At 35.2% G+C, this 23,245-nt stretch overlaps 2 protein-coding genes and 1 long non-coding RNA gene across 3 annotated transcripts; 1 reads left to right on the forward strand and 2 right to left on the reverse strand.

The window, feature by feature from the left end:
• The first annotated feature begins 3,698 nt into the window (after positions 1 to 3,698).
• Positions 3,699 to 4,274, forward strand: LOC112720994 (uncharacterized). Its single transcript, XR_011868097.1, has 2 exons — positions 3,699 to 3,922; positions 4,021 to 4,274. It is a non-coding gene; the product is annotated as an uncharacterized lncRNA (long non-coding RNA).
• Positions 4,275 to 4,391: 117 nt separating this feature from the next.
• On the reverse strand, positions 4,392 to 8,658 carry LOC112720301 (TORTIFOLIA1-like protein 2). The gene is made up of 6 exons (XM_025771195.3): positions 7,741 to 8,658; positions 7,173 to 7,367; positions 6,968 to 7,070; positions 5,921 to 6,579; positions 4,910 to 5,623; positions 4,392 to 4,793 (listed from the first exon to the last, which is right to left on the reverse strand). The coding sequence occupies exons 1-6, from the start codon at positions 8,410 to 8,412 to the stop codon at positions 4,605 to 4,607; spliced, it is 2,532 nt and encodes an 843-aa protein (XP_025626980.1). The 5' UTR covers positions 8,413 to 8,658; the 3' UTR covers positions 4,392 to 4,604.
• Positions 8,659 to 8,786: 128 nt separating this feature from the next.
• Positions 8,787 to 14,896, reverse strand: LOC112720995 (uncharacterized). The gene is made up of 6 exons (XM_025772087.1): positions 13,922 to 14,896; positions 13,578 to 13,689; positions 12,298 to 13,460; positions 11,063 to 11,202; positions 10,485 to 10,678; positions 8,787 to 8,845 (listed from the first exon to the last, which is right to left on the reverse strand). Exons 1-6 carry the CDS (start codon positions 14,894 to 14,896, stop codon positions 8,787 to 8,789), a joined length of 2,643 nt encoding a protein of 880 aa, XP_025627872.1.
• Between the last annotated feature and the right edge of the window lie 8,349 nt (positions 14,897 to 23,245).

The raw sequence follows: 23,245 nt of genomic DNA on the forward strand, positions 1-23,245 counted from the left end.
AGAAGCCAAATAGTTTACCAAAATAAATTATCCAAAAATACAACAACCACAGCCTATTGAACATTTTCATCCCCCCTCTTCTTCAGCACCATCATCCTCAACCATGGCCCCATCCAGAACAATCTTACCCGGATCCATCTGATCAAAATCAACATTAGGAGCTAAGAACCTGGCTTGCAGAGAAGCTCGCTCAAACCCCTCAATAAAAGAGTCTAAGATCGCTGTCTCCTTACTCTTTTCTAAACATTTTAACTCCACAGTCAACTCCACCATCCGAGTACTCATACTTGACAGATCAGCCTCTTTCTTTTTAACATCCTCTACCTCTTTTGCATAATTTTCCTTCATCAATTTTAGCTCTTTCTCAAGATCAGCTAATTTATTCTCCAGTTCTGTAACCCTCGCACTCTTCAAGCTCAACTGTTCCTCCAACTTCACATCTGGCTTCTACTCGGCCACTTGGCGATGTTTCTTCTCTTGGCTGCGCCCCAAACTCGCAAGCCGAAGTCCAACAACCTTCAACAATAACAGAGCATTTGATCACACACATACCAAAGCAATAAATAAAATAGTAAATCACATACATACCTGCATATACTGGTCGATGACAACATCACCAACCTCACCAACCAAAATCACATCTGCCAACCCTTGACATACCTCATCTGTGACGGCCATATATGGAAAATCCTTCCCCCACAAAGATGACCCGTCACTCAGCTCGGCCACGTCATGTAACTTCTTCTGATTCTCATAAAACAATTTCAGCTCCTCTGCTGGAACCTCGTCTCGAACATCCTCGGACTCATCAGACAAATCCACCAAATCATGCTTCCTCTTCTTCAAAACAATCTTTCTCCTGCTCAGCTTGGGCTGGTTAACCTCGCCAACCCCTGCCACCTTGTCAACCTTAGATGACGAACCCTCTTTGTCCAAATTTTTGCTTTTTACCCTCGATCTCAAAGTCACAGCAAACACCCCTGGATATTTTCCACCTACAAAAGAAGCCAAAACAAGCAGTCATAACATATCTCGACCCGGATAATAAAAGCAAAAATTCAAGTCCTCACCTAAATACTATATTACGGCTTCCCTATTATCCTCCCACTGAAGCAAGTCAAATACTGAGATTAACTCTTTCCAATCAACAGCATCAATCAGGTACTCTATGATGCACTCATTCTTCGCATTGATAATCTCCTGACCCAGAATACTCTGAGGCTCCGAACACCACCAAATCAGAAATTTCTCCCCAAAATGATCGTCCATATAAAAAGGGAACTCTCCCTCAACATTCCTAACTTTTACATACATTTCCTTGAAATTCTTAAAGGAGGATTTATATAGCTTGAAAACAGCAAATCGGGGAGAACTATTCAAGTTTACCCAACCCCCTTCCAAACTCCTTTGGCCTGAAATAACGAAAAGAACAACTCCACCGTCGGTTTCTCTTCCAAAAACTCCATGAGAACCTCAAAAGCACGAAGAAACGCCCACCTATTGGGATGCAGTTGGGAAGGTGCGCAGTTCAACTGCTTCAATAACTGACACTCAAAACCACTAAATGGAAGTTTCACCCTCAATTCCTCCAACACATTACTATACATGTAAAAGAACTCAAACCCTTCCTCCCCTATGAAACACCCTCTCACTAGAAGAACAAGGGAGTAACTCCAAATGAACACCAGACCCAGCCCTAACAATCTTACTTGTATCTATTTCTTTCACCGCTCCCTCATCCAGAAACAACGATGAATACTTCCTCACATCCTCATTAACCCAGTCATAAGACCAATCAATCATCTCTTTCTTCTCTTTTTCAAACCCCATTACTAGGTCACACAAGAAGAAAGACAAAACACAGAATAGCAAAACGCAGAAGAAGAGAAATCAGAACGTACCTCGTTTGCTCATTTCTTCTCTAGCAACCTCAAAAATCAATTTTACATTAACTAGAGAATCAGACTCTTCTCATTCCATTACATTTACCAAAAACAAATTTAACTAATGCCAGTTACTTTCCTCTATACCCACTACTAATCACATCAAACCGCCCCAGGGAAGCATTGAAAATGACAAAACCACTTAAATGCTATCATTACTTCTCTCTCTCCTCATTAAAAACAGCCACTTTTCACATTCTTTTATCTTTTCACATTTTTTAATTAAGCATATTAAACTAGGGCTCCAAACCTACTCCATCGGCTGAAGTTATGCATTCACTCAATAGCCAACTTATGCTTCATTAAAAGCTCAACCTGCTTCATTAAAACACTTTCACAGGCTAAGCTTGGGGGTTATGATCCGACCGTTACAAATATCAAGTCATAACTCGGCATCATGACTCATAACTCGGCCAAATAAATGCATAGTTCGGTGTTACGCGTTACCAACCGAATACAACGGCTTGCGTACTAAGATCAAAACGTCTGAACAGAAATCATCACCCATTAAGTCTTATTATTATTCTTCAATTCAGACGATGAAACAAAAGCATAACCGACTTGTTTTACTCCGCCTATAAAGGTATAACATCTTCTCCTTAATTGGACACATTGAATTCTCAATACTGACTTAAGTTTCGGAGTGCCTTTGCAGGTACATTCCCCCCTTGTTCCTTGCTCACGCTCTTCGCAATTGGATATCTCCTCAGAAAAAAGCTCGGACTTCCACGAAGCTCATAGGTCGGCAACAAAAATAACAACTCGGCGTCGACTCCCAGGGACCGAGCTCTCCCTTCAGATATCCATACAAAAATAAATAGTATTAATGTTTAGTGTAATTTTTAAAATTAAATTGTAGCTTTCTAAAAAGCTATTTAAGTACTTATAGAGAAGTTTAAAAAAAAAACTTCTCTCATAATAATTTTTTTTAAATAAATATTTTTAGAACTAAAAAATCAAATATAAAATAATTTATTTATAAACTATTTTTAATATAAATATTTATTATTTAAACTATTTTTTCAAAAGAAATTTAATTAAAGTATTTATCCAAACTGAACCTAAATCCAATATAATACAAAGGTTCATAGTACTTTACTATTATTATTGATGAGTACATTTACACAGGTATGATTGTTGGGGTATTTGTTATACCTATGGCACATGGTTTGCTGTGGAAGGAATTACCATAATAATCCTTCATTGGGCAAAGCTTGTGAATTTTTGTTGTCAAAACAACTTCCTAATGGTGGTTGGGGTGAAAATTACTTGTCAAGTCAAAACAAGGTTATGCCTTAATAAATTTGATTTTGCTCTTAATTTTGCACAATACTAGGAAATTCAAGAATATCATTTTGTTTTGATGTAGCCTTACATGCTCGATTTCCTTCATTCAGGTATATACAAATCTAGAAGGTAATCGGGCAAACTTAACTCAACCTTCATGGGCTTTATTGTCACTTATTGGAGCAGGACAGGTTAGAATTCTTGAATTTCATAATTTTTTATAGTGACATAATTAAAAGAAACATTACTACTATTAGTATTAACATATTAGTCCTTCAAACATACATACGACAAATAAGTTAATAAATTACTACAAATTATTGGAAATTTCTAAAAGATCCTTGTCAAATTAGAAATGACTACTATTACCTAACAACATCTTACAATTTTCAGATAATTAATTGTTTCTCAGAAAGAAGAATGAATTGAAGAATATACAATATATGGTATACAGTGAGATATATGATATTTACAAATGATGAGGTAACTGTGATATGAGAGAATGAATATCTTTTTATTTTTCTGTATTTATTTTTTCCGAATTAAGTTTAGATGCAAAGAATGTAAACTGTGCTAATCATTGGAATTTTGCTGTAAAAACTAAAAAGGCCGAGATAGATGCTACACCCATACACAAAGGAATAAAGTTAATAATCAATTCCCAAATGGAAGATGGAGATTTTCCACAGCCGGTAATTCTTCCATATTAATCATATCTTAGCATTTAGCAAAAGGGGTTCTATAATCAACATATATATAACTTTTACTAATTTCTAATCCAATTTTCCAGGACGCAACAGGAGTGTTTTTCAGAGAAACCGTCATAAACTATGCATCACATCGTAACATACCTATATGGGCTCATGGAGAGTATCGAAGCAGAGTGTTGCATGCATCATAATGTAAGCATAATTCATAAGAATATTTTCAATTTTCTCTTATTGATTCCATAGTCAATTTACAAATGGTAAACATGTATCAGTTATAATGTAAACCTTGTATTTGATTATTTCCAATGTCCAATGTAATATTAGTTCTTACTCATGCTTTACTTATCCTACATTACATACATTTATTGCTTTTTTTTAACACTTTATATAAATAAATGGAAAATGAGAAAGTGTAAGACAGTTATGTTGATTTAAAAAGTGAGATGAAACATAATTCACAATCAATATCTTGACATAGGTAGCCAAAGATGCATATTGCTGAAACAAAGAAAACACAATCCTTGCAATATACATTGCTATCAAACATCATGAACAAACTTCCGAAGTTATTTTATTTCAGAATGACTAGCAACGAACCATTGACTAAACCTAACACTAGATAAAGAAAATGGCATCAACATTTTCCCCCTCAAATATACAAAGATTATGAAGTTTCATTAATCTTACTCCATATATGATGCAACTTCATTGCTAATTCAGTGGCGCACCTTCTTTCTGCATGACTGATAATAGTCAAGTCCCCAGCTTCCTGAACTGCAGATATAAGCTGTTCCTTGACTTCAATGGAGAGAGCTATGCAATTTGGTCCATGGATGGTGCTCATTTCAACAATCTAAAATAAGAAAATACCATAAATTGTTTGAAGTTAATACATGACACTCCATACTGTTAAAACTACCAATTCAAGTGTAAAATTTTACTCTGAATAACAATAGTAAGCATACTCACCTGCTGCAACCAGGGGATTATCGTATTAAAGAATCTTCCTTCAAGAATATATGATGCTAAAGTACTAAGAAGAACATTGACTGTCTTCGCTGATAAACTCTCTATAACTGGACCGGTTTTATTCAGAAGCTCAACAAGTATAAGTTCATCACCAGAGCATAGAGATTCCATGTATGCAGAGTTTAGATCCCCTTCACTCACAAGCCGTTTCACACATTTCCAGTAGTTAGTATTACTCACACGACAACCAATTCTGGGTTTGGCTCTGGTAGCACAGGAAAGGACATCATCGTTCTTTCTCACTTGAGTAGAAATCATGCTGCGTGTATCATTCGCAGAACTGTTCAACATATCCTTCTCTGTAAAATTCCTTGCATTCTTTGGCTTGTAGCTTTTCCATGAATCTGTGGTATCTCCAGCAAAGTTCCTTGGCTGGCTCCTTGAAAATGTTTTCTTCTCCTCCCAACTTTCGGATTTTTTATTCGATGACAAGCCAGACAGCTTACCTTTAATATCTACAGATGGCCTTGGAGTGCATGTGGAGAACCTAGGAGAAGCTGTATTTTGACTCGGCCTCAAAAATTTGGAGTTTTCTGAATAAGAATGTCTTCCTCCTTGCACAGATTCTTGAGTTAATCTATCAATTACGTTTTCTAAGCCTACCATTCTTGATTGGATTGTAGAAAGAGCATCCATTATGCCGGTTGTAAACATCTGAAAAAGATTTAGAAGCACATTAAGTAAAAGGATGTGATGCACAATGAGAAACACCCAAGTCCAGCATTGAAATTAAAAGTTTACCATAAGTTACAGAACTAACATTTTTCTATACTCCCTCATGATAAACACATGGATATTTTCTACATTGATTATGTTGTTGATAGGCGAGTGAGAGAATCATGAAAAGGAAACAACTCTTATTAATAATATTAAGGGTTGTCATGCTCTTAAAAGAAAACAACAAAACCTATATTCAAGAAATTGTGCATATAAGCACTGGTGTATGAATACCTGTAACTGATGCATCATGTTTGCCTGTTTGATTTCCATATCCGAAAGCTGATTCTGAATACAGATCATATCATTTGCAAGTTGAACACAACAACATTCATGTGGAGCATGGGGATTTTGCTCTGTTATTGTAGAACCGGAACTTCTAGGATTCTGAGACTTTATGGAGTACATTTGTTCATTACAACTTCCTTCTTCACCAAACTGTTCACTTCTTGCGAGTGGCTTCTGAAATCCATTCTTTATAAAGCATTCATGAGAAGCAGCTAAAAACTTGGTCTCAAAGTTATCATTGGTAAGATTAGAGACAGAAGAGCACTCCTGCTTGTCATCCATAGGAACATATTCATAACCAATGTCGCGCACGCTTGTAACTTCTACACTAATTGTTTCTAATGGCTTGGTGACAGAACTACTCTCAGAATCTTCATTCAGGCTATGGAATTCCACTATAGAATGAGTTCTAGGCACTGCAATTTCAACATGCCAATCGTCTTTGAGATGCTGAGGATTTCCAGCATAATTTTGACCTCCCTTTCTAGCAGACAGAGGAATTCTTCCCATAGTTGATTTTGTGTTAACCTTTTGGGCCTTGAGATCTCTCTGTCCAGATTCGGTTGTACTACTAAGATCAGCCGAGTCACCTCTGCATGTGTTTTCTGTGGATGCCATAAGTGGCAGCAAGACACAAACAAGAAATCAAAATCAAAAGCATGGAAAAATAATAAAAAATAAAAAAGGCTGACAATCATAAGCGTGAAGCACATTTTCACATTACCAGAGGATGATGTGCTCAAGATTAGTTCAGTTTTTTTTTTTTTTTGGGGAAATAAAAAAGAAAAAGATTCTTCCGGATAAACTCTGCCTATGTTTAAGTAATTTTACAAAGTTTTATATAGCTGATCCCAATTTCAGATAAAAGAAGGTTGTATACTTGTATTAGGCCATCAACAGCAGATAGGCACCACTAAAACTTTGTTGAATCTTCATGGCATGGAGTAAATATTACTACCTGAGATAAAATTTCTAGTAAAAGTGAAGGAAGACCTTTTATGGAGGATCCTGTTTCAGAAGGCTCAGGAGTATGAGGGCCTGGAAGAATTCTCCAATACTTAAGTGCTTGCAAAACAGCATCCCTCACTGGTTTCACCTACAACCAATTAAAACAAGTACTTAATCAGTTCACAAGAAACAAACATGTGGTTCATTTCATTAATTTATGTGAATAATAATATATCAGATTGACAAAGACCTTGTCGAATCTACATGACTCAAGAGAACGAATACAGGAAGCCCTTAAACATGCCAAGAAAGAAGCACCACTCAAACCAATCTCTCCTAGTGCCACGGCAGCCGCTTTGCGTGTCGCCCAATCACTGTCCTTTAGGGCCTCTTGGATGCTAGCAATAGCAGTGGACAGCACATTCTCCGACGGAGCTCCCCCACCCTGAAATAAAAAATAAAATAAAATAAAATAACAACACACAGTTAGTCACACAATGGCACACTGCAACTAATATTAGCCAGATGAAATCACTTGAAACTTGCACTCAGGTGTTTTGTTCAATTGATCACATAATTTCATAAATACAGCTCAAAATCCACCTCCACTGCAATTGAATTCGAATTGCTTGACTTAAACCATCTCAGATATAAATCATTTTGGTCTAAGCAATTGATTTTAATGTATATACATTGTAATCTAATTCAAACGCAGATGCACGAGTAATAGGCTAATACTGAAACTTTCTATTACTATCAATTTGGAACATAAACCAAATGATTACAGCTGAAAATAAAATAAAATTACAAAACTGAACCTGGATAATGCTCTTATTCAACTCAACAAGTGCCGGTTTCGCCATGAAGTGCGGATTCTTAAGCAACTTGAGAGTTCTTCCAAGCATCTTCTGCAAAACCGCCACTGGAGGATCACTAGTAATATCCACAATCCTCGCCAGGCACATCGCCGACCCGCTCTGCACGTTCTTGTTTTGCTCCCCTAACGCCTCGAATATCGGCCTCACCACTGCCACAAACGCCCTGTCTCCGCCGCAGCCATTAACAATCTTGGACGCCAAAACCCCAACCGCGTCCACGCACGTGTCCCTAACCACCGAATCCGCGTCCCTCAACCGCCTCACGATGCTGGACACCATCTTCGGAAGGTACGGCAGAACGAGGTCGCCGTGGACGGCGGCGACGGTGGCCATAAGGCGGACGCATTCTTTCCGTACGGAGGCCTTCTGGTCGGAATCGGTGTCGAGGAGGCAGGAGAGGAACGGCGAGACGGAATCGGCGGTTAGCGAGCGCGCAGTCCTGTCGAGCTCCTCGACGCCGATCTGGTGCGTGTCGCGGTCGGAAAGTTTGTTGAGAGCTGTAACTACCTTTTGCTTCAGCTCGAAGAGCGTTTTCGCTTGCGATTGGTGGTTGTTATGTTGCTGCGAGTGTGGCTTCTTCATCTTCGTTGAAAGCAACGAATGATAACTCATATGTGAATTTAACTTATATCCAAATCCAAATACATTAATATAATTACAAAAATAGACCAAGTTTTCAAAAGATAACAGAGGAATAGTTTACAGTATACTTGAAATTGAAATTTGAATGAAAGGAAACAAGAATGAGAATCTTGAAGCTATTACATATGTTACATTGGGGAGGGGGAAATGCAACTGAACCAACAGAAAGTGTGAGACAGGTTCATGGGTTTGTTTTTTGTTTGCTATCTGGGAAACCATGTCTGACTCCGTTCGCTTTAAATTTTCGCGCCGTAAGCTATAGAATTTGAATTTAGGGAGCGTGTGTCGGGCCCAGTTTGGATTTGGGCTTTGTTGGGCTTGGGAGTGAAATAAGGTGATGAAGATCAATCTGTTGTTAAGACCGAGAAAAGCAGCTGATGCCTTGGATCAATGGCAGCATCACCTAATCCATCGACAAAAAAAAAAAAGACCGAAAAAAAAAATATATTCTCTCTTTTTAGATACTAGGACGAAAATATGCATCGTTAAAAAAATGTTTAATTATTCTGTGGTTTATATGGTATGACCAAATTTTTAATTAGGTTCTTATATATTTTTTTAATTGAATCTTTACACTACTTTTAATTTTATAATTATGTCGTTTTCATGTTAAAAATGTTAAAATTAATATAATATTTTTATCAAAATATATACCGTCAAAGATTTAATTAAATTTTTAATTATAAATACCTTCAATTTGTAAAAAATATTCAGTTAATTTTAACATTTTTTACACTAGAAAAGACTTAATTACAAAATTAAAGCAGTGTAGAGACCCAATTAAAAAAAATATAAAGACCTAATTAAAATTTTAATAAAATTATAAAGACTAATAAAATAATTAAACATAAAAAAAAAGTATATGTTGAGTCTATTGACCCAAAAATGAAATTTCAAAATATATGGGAACAACTTTTTAAAGTCCGATTAAAAAAAATTACTTTTTAGTGAAAATTATACATTCCAATAAAAAAGTTAAATTTCAATACCGTATCATTACAACATTAAAAACATTTGTTACAAGTGGACTCAAACTAAATGTACACATTGGTGTAAAATTTTTAAAGGAAAACAGTTGTAAAATAACTAAATATTAATCATGTGTTATTAGTATCATAACATTTTCAATATATCTTTGTAAATTTTTTTTGGTTGCCTACAATATCTTTCAATCTAACAGGTCAATGACTAATTCGTTGCGAATCTGAACTTTATTTAAAAATTTATTGTTGGCCAATGAATTACTGCATGTGCAAGACATGATTCATGTGACTTGATTGTGACTCATGTATATTGTAATTTTTTTTTGTGACTAAATAGAAAAGAAAGAAAAAAAAAAGAGACAAAACTAAATTAATTGGCTAGAATCATATCTAAATCTATTAGATGTTGAAGCTCACTCCATGGTTGGCTCCAATTCGAGTGAATGTCCGCGACAGAAGCAGCTGCTTTAGCCATACAATCTGCAACACTATTTGCAGTCCTCTGAATTAAAAGAATAGAGACACTCCAATTCCAATTCATAACCTCCTGTATATGCTTTGCCAAATCCCATTCCGGAATATCCTTACCAAGCATTCTTTGGTTTACCAAGAAAAGAGCTTCTAAACAGTCTGTTTCACAAATAACCTCACGAAATTCACTCTCCCAAGCAAGAAGTAAACCTCTCCAAATTGCATACAATTCAGCAAAAAGAACACTGCACACTTCGACTTTTCCAGTGCAACCTTTCAACCAATATACATCAGGATTGCGAATGATACAACCAAAACCAGCATAGCCAGAAGGAGCAAACCAACTAGCATCACAATTCAATTTAACAGAATGAACTGGAGGTGGAACCCAATGCAAACAAAGTGAAGGGGGAGACAGAGATTGATGCATAGCAAAAATAGTGTGAAACTCCCTTACTGAACTACGAATCAAACTCACCACTTTACTAGCACTCCATGAATAATCTATATTAAATAAGTCATGATTCCTGCTTCTCCAAATCCACCAGATGGTCGAAAAGAAAAGAAAAATATCTCCACTCCTTACACCTCTGTAGAGCCAATCATGTAAATTCGAGTTATCTGAATACAGGCCTAAAAGGTTCCAGACCTCCTTGGCACTAGGGCACTCCCAAAGACAATGAAGAATGGATTCAGAACCATTCTGACACCGATGACAGGTGCTAGATAAAGCTAAACCACGACCCAAACAAAACTCTGCCGTAGGAATAGCATTATGAAGACTGAGCCAAATCAAGAACTTGTACTTCTCAGGAATATGCAGTCGCCATACCCACAACCAATTATCATGCTCATTCCAGTCAAAATTTCTTTTGGCTAGCCAACTGTACCCACTCCTAGCTAAGTAGAGTCTAGAAGATGCCACACCCCATGACCAACCCGAACTCTCTCCAGCATTCAAATCCGGATTATAAGCATTCAAACGCTGTTTGACATCTTCTGGAATGATAGAGAAAATATCATGGAGATTTCATTGACCATCTTTTCAAACGTCTCTAATATTTAAATCAGAGTCAGATATATGTACAAAAGGGACATCTTGAGCAATTGGGCCCTCAATACTCCAATTGTCAAACCAAAAAGATTGATCAAGTGACCCAACGCACCAAGAGAAGACATCCTTAAGAGCACTAAAAGCCTTTGAGATACTCTTCCAAACATGAGAAGCATTACAAGGGACAGGGCCATCTAAAACTCCCTCATTCCTCAGATACTTCGCCCTCAATAGAGCAACCCAAGGCTTGTCCTGACAATGAAAAAGTTGACACACCAATTTACTAAGTAAAGATATATTAACACACGCAGGATCTCTAACACCCAGGCCACCAAATTTTTTTGGAGTGATCACGGTCCTCCAATTAACAAGAGAAAGACCTCTACCATCAACTTGACCCTTCCAAAGGAACTGTCTCATCATAGAAGATAATTTATCGCAAACCCAATTTGAAAAAAAAGATACCTGCATATGATAGACAGGAATGGATGCTGCAACAGAATTGATCAGGCAAAGTCTCCATACTTTATTTAGAAGCCTTCCTTTCCAATTAGCTAATCTTCCCCTCACCTTTTCAATCACCGAATGAAAAGAAGCCCTACTGGTACGGGAATGATTAAGATTAACTCCAAGATATCTTCCTAAGTCCAAAGCAAAACGTATTGAAGAAACACTAGTAAAAATATCTCTTCTACGAGCAGTCACATTTTTAGAACAAAAAGCTTTAGACTTTTCAAGATTTACTTTCATGCCAGATGCCTTGCAAAAAATGTTAAGAGAATGCATGACCATTTGGACCTGACTCTTTGTAGCCTGACAGAAGAGTAAGAGATCATTTGCAAACATCAAATGAGAAAATTTTGGGCCACCCCTAGTGACAGAAACTGGTTTCCACACACCCTCGACCACCTTATGAGATATATAGCAAGCAAGCCTTTCCATACAAAGCACAAATAAGTAAGGAGACATTGGATCGCCCTGTCTAAGCCCCCTTCTAGGAGCAAAACTATCCAATCTATTCCCATTCCACATAATAGAAAGAGATGATGCACGGACACAAGTCATAATCAAATTAACAGTGATGATAGGAAAACCAAAAGCAATGAGAGTACTCTCCAAAAACCTCCAATCCACCCTATCATAAGCTTTTTCAAGATCAATTTTAAAAGTAAGAGTACCTTTCTTGGATTTTGTATGCTTCATGAAATTCAGAATTTCTTGGGCCACAATAATATTATCAGGAGCACCACGACCCGGAATAAAACCTCCTTGTAAAGGACTAACAATATCTGGAAGAAAAGACCGAAGTCGGTTAGTCAATATTTTGGTGATAATTTTATAAACAACATTACACAAGCTAATAGGCCTGAACTCCTTCATAAAGGTAGGGTTATCAATTTTAGGAATAAGCACAATCAGAGTTTTCATGATGCTAGGATTTAAGAACTCTCCCAAAAAAGCGCTCCGGACAATATTCCAAATCTCAGTGCCTACTATCTCCCAATATTCTCTAAAAAAATAAGCTTGAAAGCCATCTGGACCAGGAGCCTTAAAAGGGCTCATACTGAATACTGCTGACTTAACTTCCGCAAAAGAGACAGGGTCAATTAACCTAGCACAAGCTTCTGTGCTTAGAGTGGGCATCGGAACATCCCCTAAACAATCAACCTCAACCTCTTCCGTTGTACCAAAGAGATTCTTGTAAAAAGAGAGGGCTTCTTCCTGGAGAATATCTGGATCAGTAGACCAAGACCCATCTCTAACATATAATCCATGTACTCTATTATGGTTTCTACGCACCAAAGTCTGAAGATGAAAGAATTTAGTGTTTCTATCCCCATACTTGACCCACTGCTCTCTAGATTTCTGGTACCAAAAAAGTTCCTCTTGCAATAAAAGCCTATTGTAATCTTCTCTCAGTTCAGCTTCTTTAATTCTCAAAGATAACACATCGGTAACCTCCAAACGCCATTGAATCTGATCAATCTGATATTCCAGCTTTTTTTTTTGCACAAAAATATTTCCAAAAATCTTTGAGTTGAAGTCCAAAGAAGCCTGTTGAACCATCTTAAGCCTTTCAGTAATGCCTCCAAACTCTTGATTCCAAGCCTTACTAATAACATGTTTATAAGAAGGATGTGTTGCCCACGCAGCTTGGAACCTAAAAGGACGAGAACCTTTCACTCTAGGGCTACCATGACAACGAACTAAAATAGGACAATGATCAAAATGAAGCCTGCTAAGAATTTCAGAATAACCCTCAGGAAACATTGTCATCCACGCCTCATTAACTAGAGCTCTATCCAACCTTTTAGCCAAGTCCCTGCCAGCCTGAACTGCTCTATACCAAATATATCTCCTACCAGTCACTTTAAGATCAAAGAGCTCACAGTCATCTAGAGTAGTAGCTAATAGACTAGCTCTGTGAGAAGAAAAATAAGCACCTGTACTCTCATCTGGTGCCACAATCTCATTAAAATCACCAACGGCCATCCATGGTCTATTATGGCCTGAATTAATAGAACGCAAATGATCCCAAAACATACATCTTTTTTCGAATTGAGGACTCCCATATACTGCACTACAAAGCCAAACTAAGTTACACACACTCACTTTCACTGTGATACATTGGTCAATTTGATCAATAACCACACAAGAAGCATTAGCAATAGAAGATAAAAACCAAATGCCACCCCTGTGTCCTACTGCTTCCTCAATACCAACACAATGAAAACCCAACTTATCCCAAAAATTCTTCAAATTATTAAACATGGTATGAGTCTCAAAGAGAAAGAAGAAAGATGGTTTATATATTCTCACCAAATTTTTGCAATGCACACGGGCCATCTTGTTAGACGCACCCCTCACATTCCAGGCTATGATATTGAAACTATCCATAAAATCAGCAAAAAGGGAGCTCCAATAACAAACCTAAGACTTAACATGATGTCCCTGTCTTCGACGATCCTACCTTTAATGGACTCTCAAGTTGCAGCCCAATTTTCTCCGTCGAAACTTGCACCATACCCGCCGTCGATGCTCCATCCTTATCTACTGGTAAATTCTGCAAAGAGTTTGGGCGAAGACGCTTTCGCACAGTGTCATTTGTTGTCTCACCTTGCTGCTGATGATGAACATTGTGCCGGGTCTCCGAAGAAGCCACACTAACTGGTTTTCTAATATTGATGCCCCTGCTTAATTTTACTTTGGATCCAGTAGCATGTGTTGTACGTTGGTGATTAGGCCTTGTCCAAGTATTGGTAGCCTTGTTAGGAGTCATCTTTGCTTTTGGTTGGACCTGATGGGTGCTAGGAGAAGGCTTTTGACCCATTTTATACTTTCCTTTCCTAATCACTTGAGTCCAACCTTCCAAATCCTCATGTTGTGCATGGTCTACATGAACAGCTTGCAAATCACTCTCCACCAAATCTGGGACAGTAACATTTACAGTCTCATCTCCAAGATTCTTGCCAAAATGAAAACGTGCCTTTTCCACATGTATTGGATTTTTTGAATTTGAGCTTTCTGGCTGCTTTGCTACATCGCTGATCACCTTGGCATTAGTTCCTTCTCCTGCATTGATGTCAGTCTTGCACACCTTCATATCATGACCAAACTTGAGACAGGAGTCACAAATAAGGTGAAGACTTTCATATTCAACCTCATATTCAATACCTTCAACAAGAATCTTCTTAGTCATTGGCAATCCTAAATCTATCTGAACACAGGCTCGAGCATATCGTTCTCTTTCAGCTAATTTTGTTGCCAAATCAACCTTAACGGGAATGCCAACTGCAGCCGCAACACGGAGCATTGCATCTTCTTGGTAGCACCAAATTGGTAATCCAAAAATTCTAATCCACACTAAAGTTGCTCCAAAACAGTTTTCACTTGATCTAAATTCTTGATCCCAAGGCTTCACAGCCACATAATTTCCCTCGATCATTCATGGACCTCCTAAGAGAACCTTTTCTCGCTCCTCAGCCACATCAAACTTCACAAGAAAGTAGTCAAATCCCACGTCCAATAAATCAAAACCTCCCTTAATCCTCCATACCGTTCGGAGTTTATGAGACAATGCAGTGTAGTTATAATATTTACCTAGCACCTTAATCACTATAGCATCCTTATAAGGTTCTGCCAAGCAATTCTTAGCTTCTTGGGTAAACGTGACACTCGGTGGCAAGAGATCTCCTTGCTTCCCAGAAACTACCGCAATGTTATCTCCTGATAAAGTTTCAACAAGTGAAAAAGCTTTAGCAATCTTGGAACCCACAACTTTGTCCCTGAAAGAAACCTTCAAAGGCTTAGAAACTCCTCCCGAAATATGATCCTCCTTTTTCCCTGATGCAATCCCTCCCCCGCTCTCCCCCTTATCTCTTCCGCCGACATTATCGGCTGCCTCACCGTGTTTCACCCTCAAAGTCTCTTCCCCGCTCACTCCACCGCTCATCTTCGATTTTCAAAATTGTTCATGTATATTGTAATTAAGCAACTTTTAATATGTTATCACACAAGTAGTCAGAAGAGATAAATGTGTCCAGAAAATAGATAAAATGTCAAAACGTAGCTCTACCAAACATGTTAAAAATGAGCTGAAGCATAGTTTGCAATTGCATCTTCAAGCTAACCGGTGGAAAAATTCACATTCAACCAATGATTTAGTCAAATTTCCCGTTGTATCATTATTGTTCTAACATCTGAACTCTGGCAAAATGTTCTTATCCTATATTTAGTTAACTCTATTTATTTAACATTGCAATACTCCACAAGTCAGCTCTTTGTTTAGCTTACTACCAAAGTAATTTAGTCATGAAGTATTCAAGAAGGGAATCATAGAAACAAGTAAGATCTAAGACTGAAATAATTCAGATAGCATCTGGAGGTTAATCTATTCTTAATATATAAAAGTAGATACATAGGTTTATTCATATTATTTTTAAGACATTTTTTTCTTCCTACTAATGCCATGTTAACAACATCGCTTACTTAGCAAAATTTTAGAATTAACCATTCAAGTTTTACCAAATCAACTATTATTTTCAAATCAGCAAAAAATAAAATATACAAAAAATATACAAGTAATAAAAATATATGCAAATTAGAAATTAATAGTATCTAACCAAATTTGTAACCTACAAGAATCAATATCCCTATATTTATTATATTTTACCGTTATAAACATTACAATAAATTTATAACTCCAATAATTAATTTAAATTTTATAAATAACTCATTAAATGTAATAAACATCAATGTCACAAATGTCATAATAATCTATTAATCATAATAAATTTAACGTTGTTGCAATACTTGAGACATTATCTGACAGAGCGGGTCAAAAAAATATTAACAGATAATTTCACTTTATACTATTTCAATTATTCTTATTAAGAATAACTTATTTAATAAAAAAATTCTACACATTTTTATTCTTTTTATTATAGATACCATTGGAAAACTGCATGCACATCAAGAGATTAAGAAGGAAGAAAACCATACAAATTCAATACACATATTCATCTTCAGAAGAAGAACATACATGCAAAGATGGAACAAACAACATAATTAAAAGTGTATACAACTCAATAATTCATAAATAACATGCCTTCACAAGAATCTACCACAGAAAAATGACAACTAGCGTCTCATAAGGAGACTAAATTCATCGACCAAAACAAATACAAAAATCAAACCACCAAATAAAAATGTCACTTTGTACAACTCCAACATTCAAATCTTTTATACTACAAATTATTTTAAACAAAACACATTTTAAATTTAACTTTAGTTTACACATATTTAATTTAATTGTACAAAATATAGTCATTTTTAATATTTATTATATACTATCATTAGTTTACCGCCGGTACATCGCGGGTCTCATTCTAGTTTTTTTAGTTATGGAAAACAGAATGTGTTATGCTCAATTATGGAAAAATTGTGTGTTTTTTTATAGATATGGAGATAAATTTTTTTTTAATTGGAATTCATAAATTGGAGGCTCAGTTTTGTTTTGGAAACAAAATTTAGGATTCGATTTGGGGTAATAGAGAAATCTGAGCCTCAGATTTGTATAGACTGAAAATTTTTTTAAAGAATAAACAAATCGGTGGGTTAGTTTTGTAAAAAAAATTATAAATCATAAATTTGATACTCAAATTTGTATTTTGAAAAATAAAAAATTTTAAAACATTTGTGATATCCACACCCAAAAAAAAAATATATCAATTATCCACGTTCCTAAAAAACACCATTTGAATCAAAATATTAAAAATAAAAAGCGGCATCCAGATGGAGAAAGATTAATGAACCTGCAACACATTACATCGATATTCGTCCAATGTCGATAGGGAATATGTTTCTGTACGCAGCATAAGTGATCATGCAATTTCTGTTGAACATCCCAGTGATTTCTTAACAGGAGAGAAAAGAAACATTGATTTAGTTGATTTCTTTTGATATTTTAACAATTTAAATGATATACAGAATGCAAGATATGGGGTTTTGAAGTCAATACCTCTTGTCCATCTGGGAATTTATCAGCTATGCGGCTGCATGGTGCAATGGTTTTGGATCTCTTTTGGCCTGTTCATACATTTACATTCCATGGGAAATATAAAATTATATGATAAGACAAATGCAAGATAACATAAATTTACAAAGCATTGCCATGGGTTTTATATAAGTTTTTTTAAAAACTGTCCAAGTAAGCCTACCTCAATGAAGAATGGATTTGGTGAAATAATAAATTAATCAGTTCAAAACCATGACAGCAGCACAAAAGTAGCAAATATTTTGCTGTATATACCTGTCCAGCAGCAATGAGAGCCAGCAAGGCCCACGATGTGTTTTCAAGATTTGAATACACCTAAAAAACAGAGATTGGAAGAAATATAACTATAACTCTCAGCCTTTAGATTCCTGAAAGTAATAGAGTATTCTAACTGAATGTTACTTAAAAACAAAATGCAATACGTTATATCAAAATTGTATCAGTTTCATAAGATTCATCGTCTTATACTCTCCTTTCCTTCCTACCAACTTCCCAGAAAGTTATAATCTCGGCAACTTCTTTATCATGCACTACTCGAAAAAGACTCTCCTATGACATTTAGAAACAGTAAAATTAACCTTGTTTTGACAAGACAAAACTCTCTCCCCAGCCACCATTTGAAAGCTGCTTAGACAGCAGAAATTCTTTCCAGCAGCAATCAACCCATTTATCCCAAACCATGTGGCATAGGTGAAGCAAACTCCCCATGAACCATACCTGTTAAGCAGATTTGAGTGGTTTAGAGGTCTACTAAACTAACAAAGTTCCATTCATGCTAAAAGCAAGAGAGCGAAACCACAACATGCATAAATCAACTATCAAATCAATAGAAAAAACTTGAAAATAGTGGTTTCTAAAAAAGGAGTAGCAAACTATGAACCATCCGAAGCTTGAACGCTTTCAATATATGCAGTGACTTTTTTCTTCTGGGCGATGCATGGGATATAATTTCTGAAATGATGTCAATGTTCGCAGAGAGGCTAATGTACATTCCACATAACTATAGCACAATGCAAATAGAAATATTAAAAGATTCAAATGATGGGTTAAGGGATAGGAAGAGGAATGCAAAAACCTATACTGAACAAGCATTTGACAGCTTACCAATAATCAATAACTATATTGCCAAAAGAGAAAGCATTCATCTAAGTGTGTATCTAATCTCAATCCAAAATCAACTTCTTAAATTTTCAGGATCAACTCGTCAGCTGTAATTCCAAAATCTAGAGGAAAGGCCAAAAAATTTTGTTCACAAACAATAATTTTAAAGTTGTAGCTTTTGTGGCATAACTTCAAATACATGTGCTTGACGAATTGAGAAATGAGTTTTGGGAGAAGATGGCAGAGGGAGAATGGATTACATTGTAGCAGATTTTCATACTTTATTATTCACATGGTGTAATTCAAGTAGACTAATTTCTAATTATTCATAAAAGAAAGTTACCTCCAGCCATCCATATGATCGTGTGAGTTCATATGTTGCAAAGCCACCATCGTTATTCTAAAGAATTGGGAAAATTCAATAAATAAATAAATACATCTATAGATAATAACATTGATTCTTCAAAGAGATTCAACAAATTTTAAGGTAAAGTTATTAATAGGTAATGTTACCGGTTAACGAGTGAAAAATATCGCCGGCACCAGGAATCGGGGTAAAAAATGACATGAATTCAAGTCCAAATATGTAATAATATTGGAGGATCGTCAATCTCCTTACAGTCAAAGCAAGATGCCCTACACAATACTTTATACAAGTGTGCTAGGATGCCGAACTCAGCTGATTTCGTAAATCCGAAAAATGTCGCGAAGCAGTGGCATAAATTTTCAATTAACCGCTGACCCAGACTTATCGGTAAACAAAATTGACCCAAATAACAACAATATATGGCACTTTACATATCTATTGATGGCAACTCGATCATTCAAATGTAATCTGGCTTTCACATTTCTAATCTAGGTCATCTACAATCACTGGTCCTAAGTGCAACTTCAAATTGACGTAAGTATTCAGCTTTTATAGCCTCGTGACTAGTCATGGTTGTTCTTACTACGAAAAGACCATTTATCGGAATACTAAAAGAGCCATATCTTTCAAAATAATGGCACACTCACCAGTCGAAAGATGAAAGGTATAAGTATCTAGGTGTCATCGAGTTGTTACCAAAGCCAACTAACCTTAAATTATTTCAACTTGAGATACGTGATAAAATTTAGAAGCATGCAAAAGAGGCTCAATTATTGAATTGTATGTATCCAATAGATTCATGTGGACACACCTTAAAGTTTGTGTACCCTACAAAACATGGACTAATAATAGCTCAAGTTATCTCAGTTAATTAATTATATATAAATTAAAACACTTATAACTAGCATAAACATTAAAAAAATCTAATTTAAGCTCTATACTAAAAGTAACTAGTATAGTTAATAAAAGTATTTACTAAATTAATTTTAACTAAATTATCATTATAACTAATTTTGTTACACATAAATATACTAAACTAGTTTGATTATTAACATTATGACAATAATTAGTTTTAATATCTACCAAATAACATTAACATAACTATAAAAATATAATCATTTATTTTTATTAGTATCTTAATTTTATCATTAATATTAACATTCTCGAAAAGTTAAAATTAAATTGCTAGCTATTTTATTACATGCAAATATGGTTAATTAATAAATTAAACTAACCATTTTAATTTATATTCCCATACAATTAAAATAACTAATCACATTATTTACAAATCCTAAGTTAATCTCTTTTAATTAATTTAGTAACAAGGCGTAATTAAATTATTATAGCACTAACACTAAACAAAAGCTAGCAAATATTCTAAATTATTATAGCACTAACACTAAATTATTATAACACTAACACTAGACAGATTTATTCCGTTTTGTCACCTCCTAATCATATATGTTAAATTTAATTTAATGAAACTTTAGTATATACTTTTACAAATGAAAAAAAATGTGTAATAATATAGAATAAAAAAATGATGTTTTATTGATATACCAATCAAAATAAATTAGATAACAGTTGAACATTTAAACAAATTGTAAGCTAAGTTAATAAATTTGAAAAGATTTTTAAATCAAGCAAGTTACATGGGCACTAATTATGATGTTTGACCTGTCTACATTCCATTATGTTATCAAAGTTGCCATATGAGACTGTAGGAGAAGCAATAGAAACATAGAGATTGTTTGATGCTGCTAATCTCATTTTATCCATGCAGGTACCACACTAATTATAATGCATATATGCCTTGAAAATTCTTAGGCAGCGTTTGGTTAGACGGACTGAAACTGAGATCGAAAGACTGAGATTTAGTATTATGTTTATTGGTGAGAGATTTGAAATTAAAATTTCAGTTTTTATCTCTAAAATTTTAATTTTCTGTGTCTCTACTTTTTAGAGGTACAGAAGAAATTAAAATTTTGGAGACGTAGACTGAAATTTTAATAACATTTTTTTGAAAAATATCTTCGTTTAACTTTTCAAATTCCAAATCTACTTTCTAATCTTCATATTAAGTTTAAATTAAATATTACATTTTACACCAAATACAATACAGAGATTTAATTCTATCTGTCTCTCAAGTCATTCAATTTCTGTCTTTCCGTCTCAGTCTCTCAGTTTCTGTCTCCTTATCAAATGTAACCTTAGTTCCAAAAACTGAAGAGAAAAAAAGAAACCATGGTCCAAAATGACAAACAAAAAAAAAAAGATAAATCCAAGAAATTATATGCTAGTAGTGTTAATATTAGTGACTTAGTAATCTGGAGAAGAAAACAGAATAAGCATTAAATTTTTAAAATAAATGAATAAATAATCTATGTCCTTGAATATTGGTAATTTTATTGACTACAAATTTTTAAATTTATCACTTTCTGATACATTATTTAATCAGTATTTATTTGTACAAAAAAAATGATAACCATAAATAAGAAAGAACGAAAAGAATATTTGCTCTATATATAAAAGAAATGTATTCAAATTTAGAATTGTTTGACTACAGTTGTATAAATTCACCAATCAAATAACATCTCACGCACTAATCTACTCTAATAATTTACAATTCAACTACGTACCAGAACGTTATGGATGTACTCTTCACATAACATATTTTACATGTGACGTAGTGCATACCCATTCCCTTACCGGAACTATTGTGTTTCATGTGACTGCATTTTGAATATCATGGCGCCATGATCATGACTCAATCAATTTACTCTTCAATTTTATTACAGAATATTAATGGCGGGTTCGCATCCTATGAGCTCACAAGATCATATAAATAGCTAGAGGTAACTTCTACTCTCTTGAAAAAGGATTAGGAAACATCTTTTTTTAAACTCCTTTGGTTGCTTCTGTCACAGGAATTGAATCCAGTTGAAACATTTTGCAGACATCATGATTGACTATCATTATGTAACTATGTATTACATTAATTACATGATTACTTGTTCTTTAGATTTATGATGAGTGAGTTCTTCCTTTTAAATGTCATCATTTTTATGGATACGTGGATTGCACATCAGCAGCAATTCAAGCTCTTGCTTTATTCAGACAAGAATATCCAAAACACAGGAAGATGGAAATAGAAACTTGCATTACCAAAGCAGCAAATTATATTGACAGCATACAGTTATCGGATGGTTCATGGTTTGCAATTTTTTTTTTTAAATTTTCTTATTAGCCAACAAAACTCACTTCATTTTGTTCGTAACAACTAATGCAAACTAATTGAAAGATGTCATTGAGTAAAGTGACAAATAAATCCTTGAATATTTATATTTTAGATAGATTAGTCTCTAAAAAAAATACTAATAAAGTCTTTTAGGATAACAAAGTTGAACAAATTGGTTTAAATCAAGACCTTCTACCCTAATCATAAAGGCTAATTTAAAAATAGTGTGTACACGTCTCTGCTGTTATGAAAGACTTTATTAGTACTTTTTTTTTCTTTAAGAACTAATCTATCCGAAGTGTAAATACTCAGGAATTTATTTGTCACTTTACTCAATGTTATTTAAACATTTTTTTTAGATTTTATTTATTTATCAAATACAAAAAGAAACATAAGTACTTCACTACTTTATGGAATTAATGGATCGTCATCTAAATCGTTTAAAATGGAAAGGGGCTTGAGACAAGGTGACCCGCTCTTTCCGTTCTTGTTTGTGCTGGTTGTGGATGTTCTGCATAGAATGGTTGGTGAGGCAGTTAGGAATGGCCGCATTTCTCCTTTGGTGGTTGGTCGAGACAGGGTGGAGCTATCACACCTTCAGTTTGCTGATGACACCATTCTGTTTTGTCCACCAGATGATGAGACTATGCAGAATTACAAGCGGCTGCTGCGTTGGTTTGAGTTAATGTCAGGGCTCAGTATCAACTTCGACAAGTCCAGTTTGATTCCACTCAATTGTGAAGAGCAGTGGGTACAGCGTATGTGTAGGTTGTGGGGTTGCAAGGAAGATACCCTCCCTGTAAAATACCTTAGAGTCCCTTTAGGAGCTAATCCGAGGTTGATTAAGACCCGGAAGCCTATCATTGATAAGGTGGAGGAGAAACTAAACCTCTGGAAAGCTAAGGTGCTAAACAAAGCGGGAAAGCTGGTGCTTATAAAATCTGTCATGAATAGTTTGTCAGTGTATTATCTGAGCTTATACAAGATGCCAAAGGCAGTTGCTGAGAAGTTGATTTCCTTGCAGAGAATATTT

This window comes from Arachis hypogaea, chromosome 11, assembly GCF_003086295.3.
Source record: "Arachis hypogaea cultivar Tifrunner chromosome 11, arahy.Tifrunner.gnm2.J5K5, whole genome shotgun sequence".
Lineage (NCBI taxonomy): Eukaryota > Viridiplantae > Streptophyta > Magnoliopsida > Fabales > Fabaceae > Arachis > Arachis hypogaea.

What these genes read in the sequence shown, in the direction of transcription:
- LOC112720995 (XM_025772087.1), bottom strand. Translation starts at nt 14,896, where the DNA reads ATGATCGAGGGAAATTATGTGGCTGTGAAGCCTTGGGATCAAGAATTT. An exon ending in AACTTGAGAGTCCATTAAAG is followed by an intron (nt 13,690 to 13,921) that starts GTAGGATCGTCG and finishes TTTTGGGATAAG; the next exon opens with TTGGGTTTTCATTGTGTTGG. An exon ending in ACATGATTGGCTCTACAGAG is followed by an intron (nt 8,846 to 10,484) that starts GTGTAAGGAGTG and finishes TCGATGGATTAG; the next exon opens with GTGATGCTGCCATTGATCCA.
- LOC112720301 (XM_025771195.3), bottom strand. Translation starts at nt 8,412, where the DNA reads ATGAGTTATCATTCGTTGCTTTCAACGAAGATGAAGAAGCCACACTCG. An exon ending in AGTCATGTAGATTCGACAAG is followed by an intron (nt 7,071 to 7,172) that starts GTCTTTGTCAAT and finishes AATTGGTTGTAG; the next exon opens with GTGAAACCAGTGAGGGATGC. An exon ending in TAATCCCCTGGTTGCAGCAG is followed by an intron (nt 4,794 to 4,909) that starts GTGAGTATGCTT and finishes TTCTTATTTTAG; the next exon opens with ATTGTTGAAATGAGCACCAT.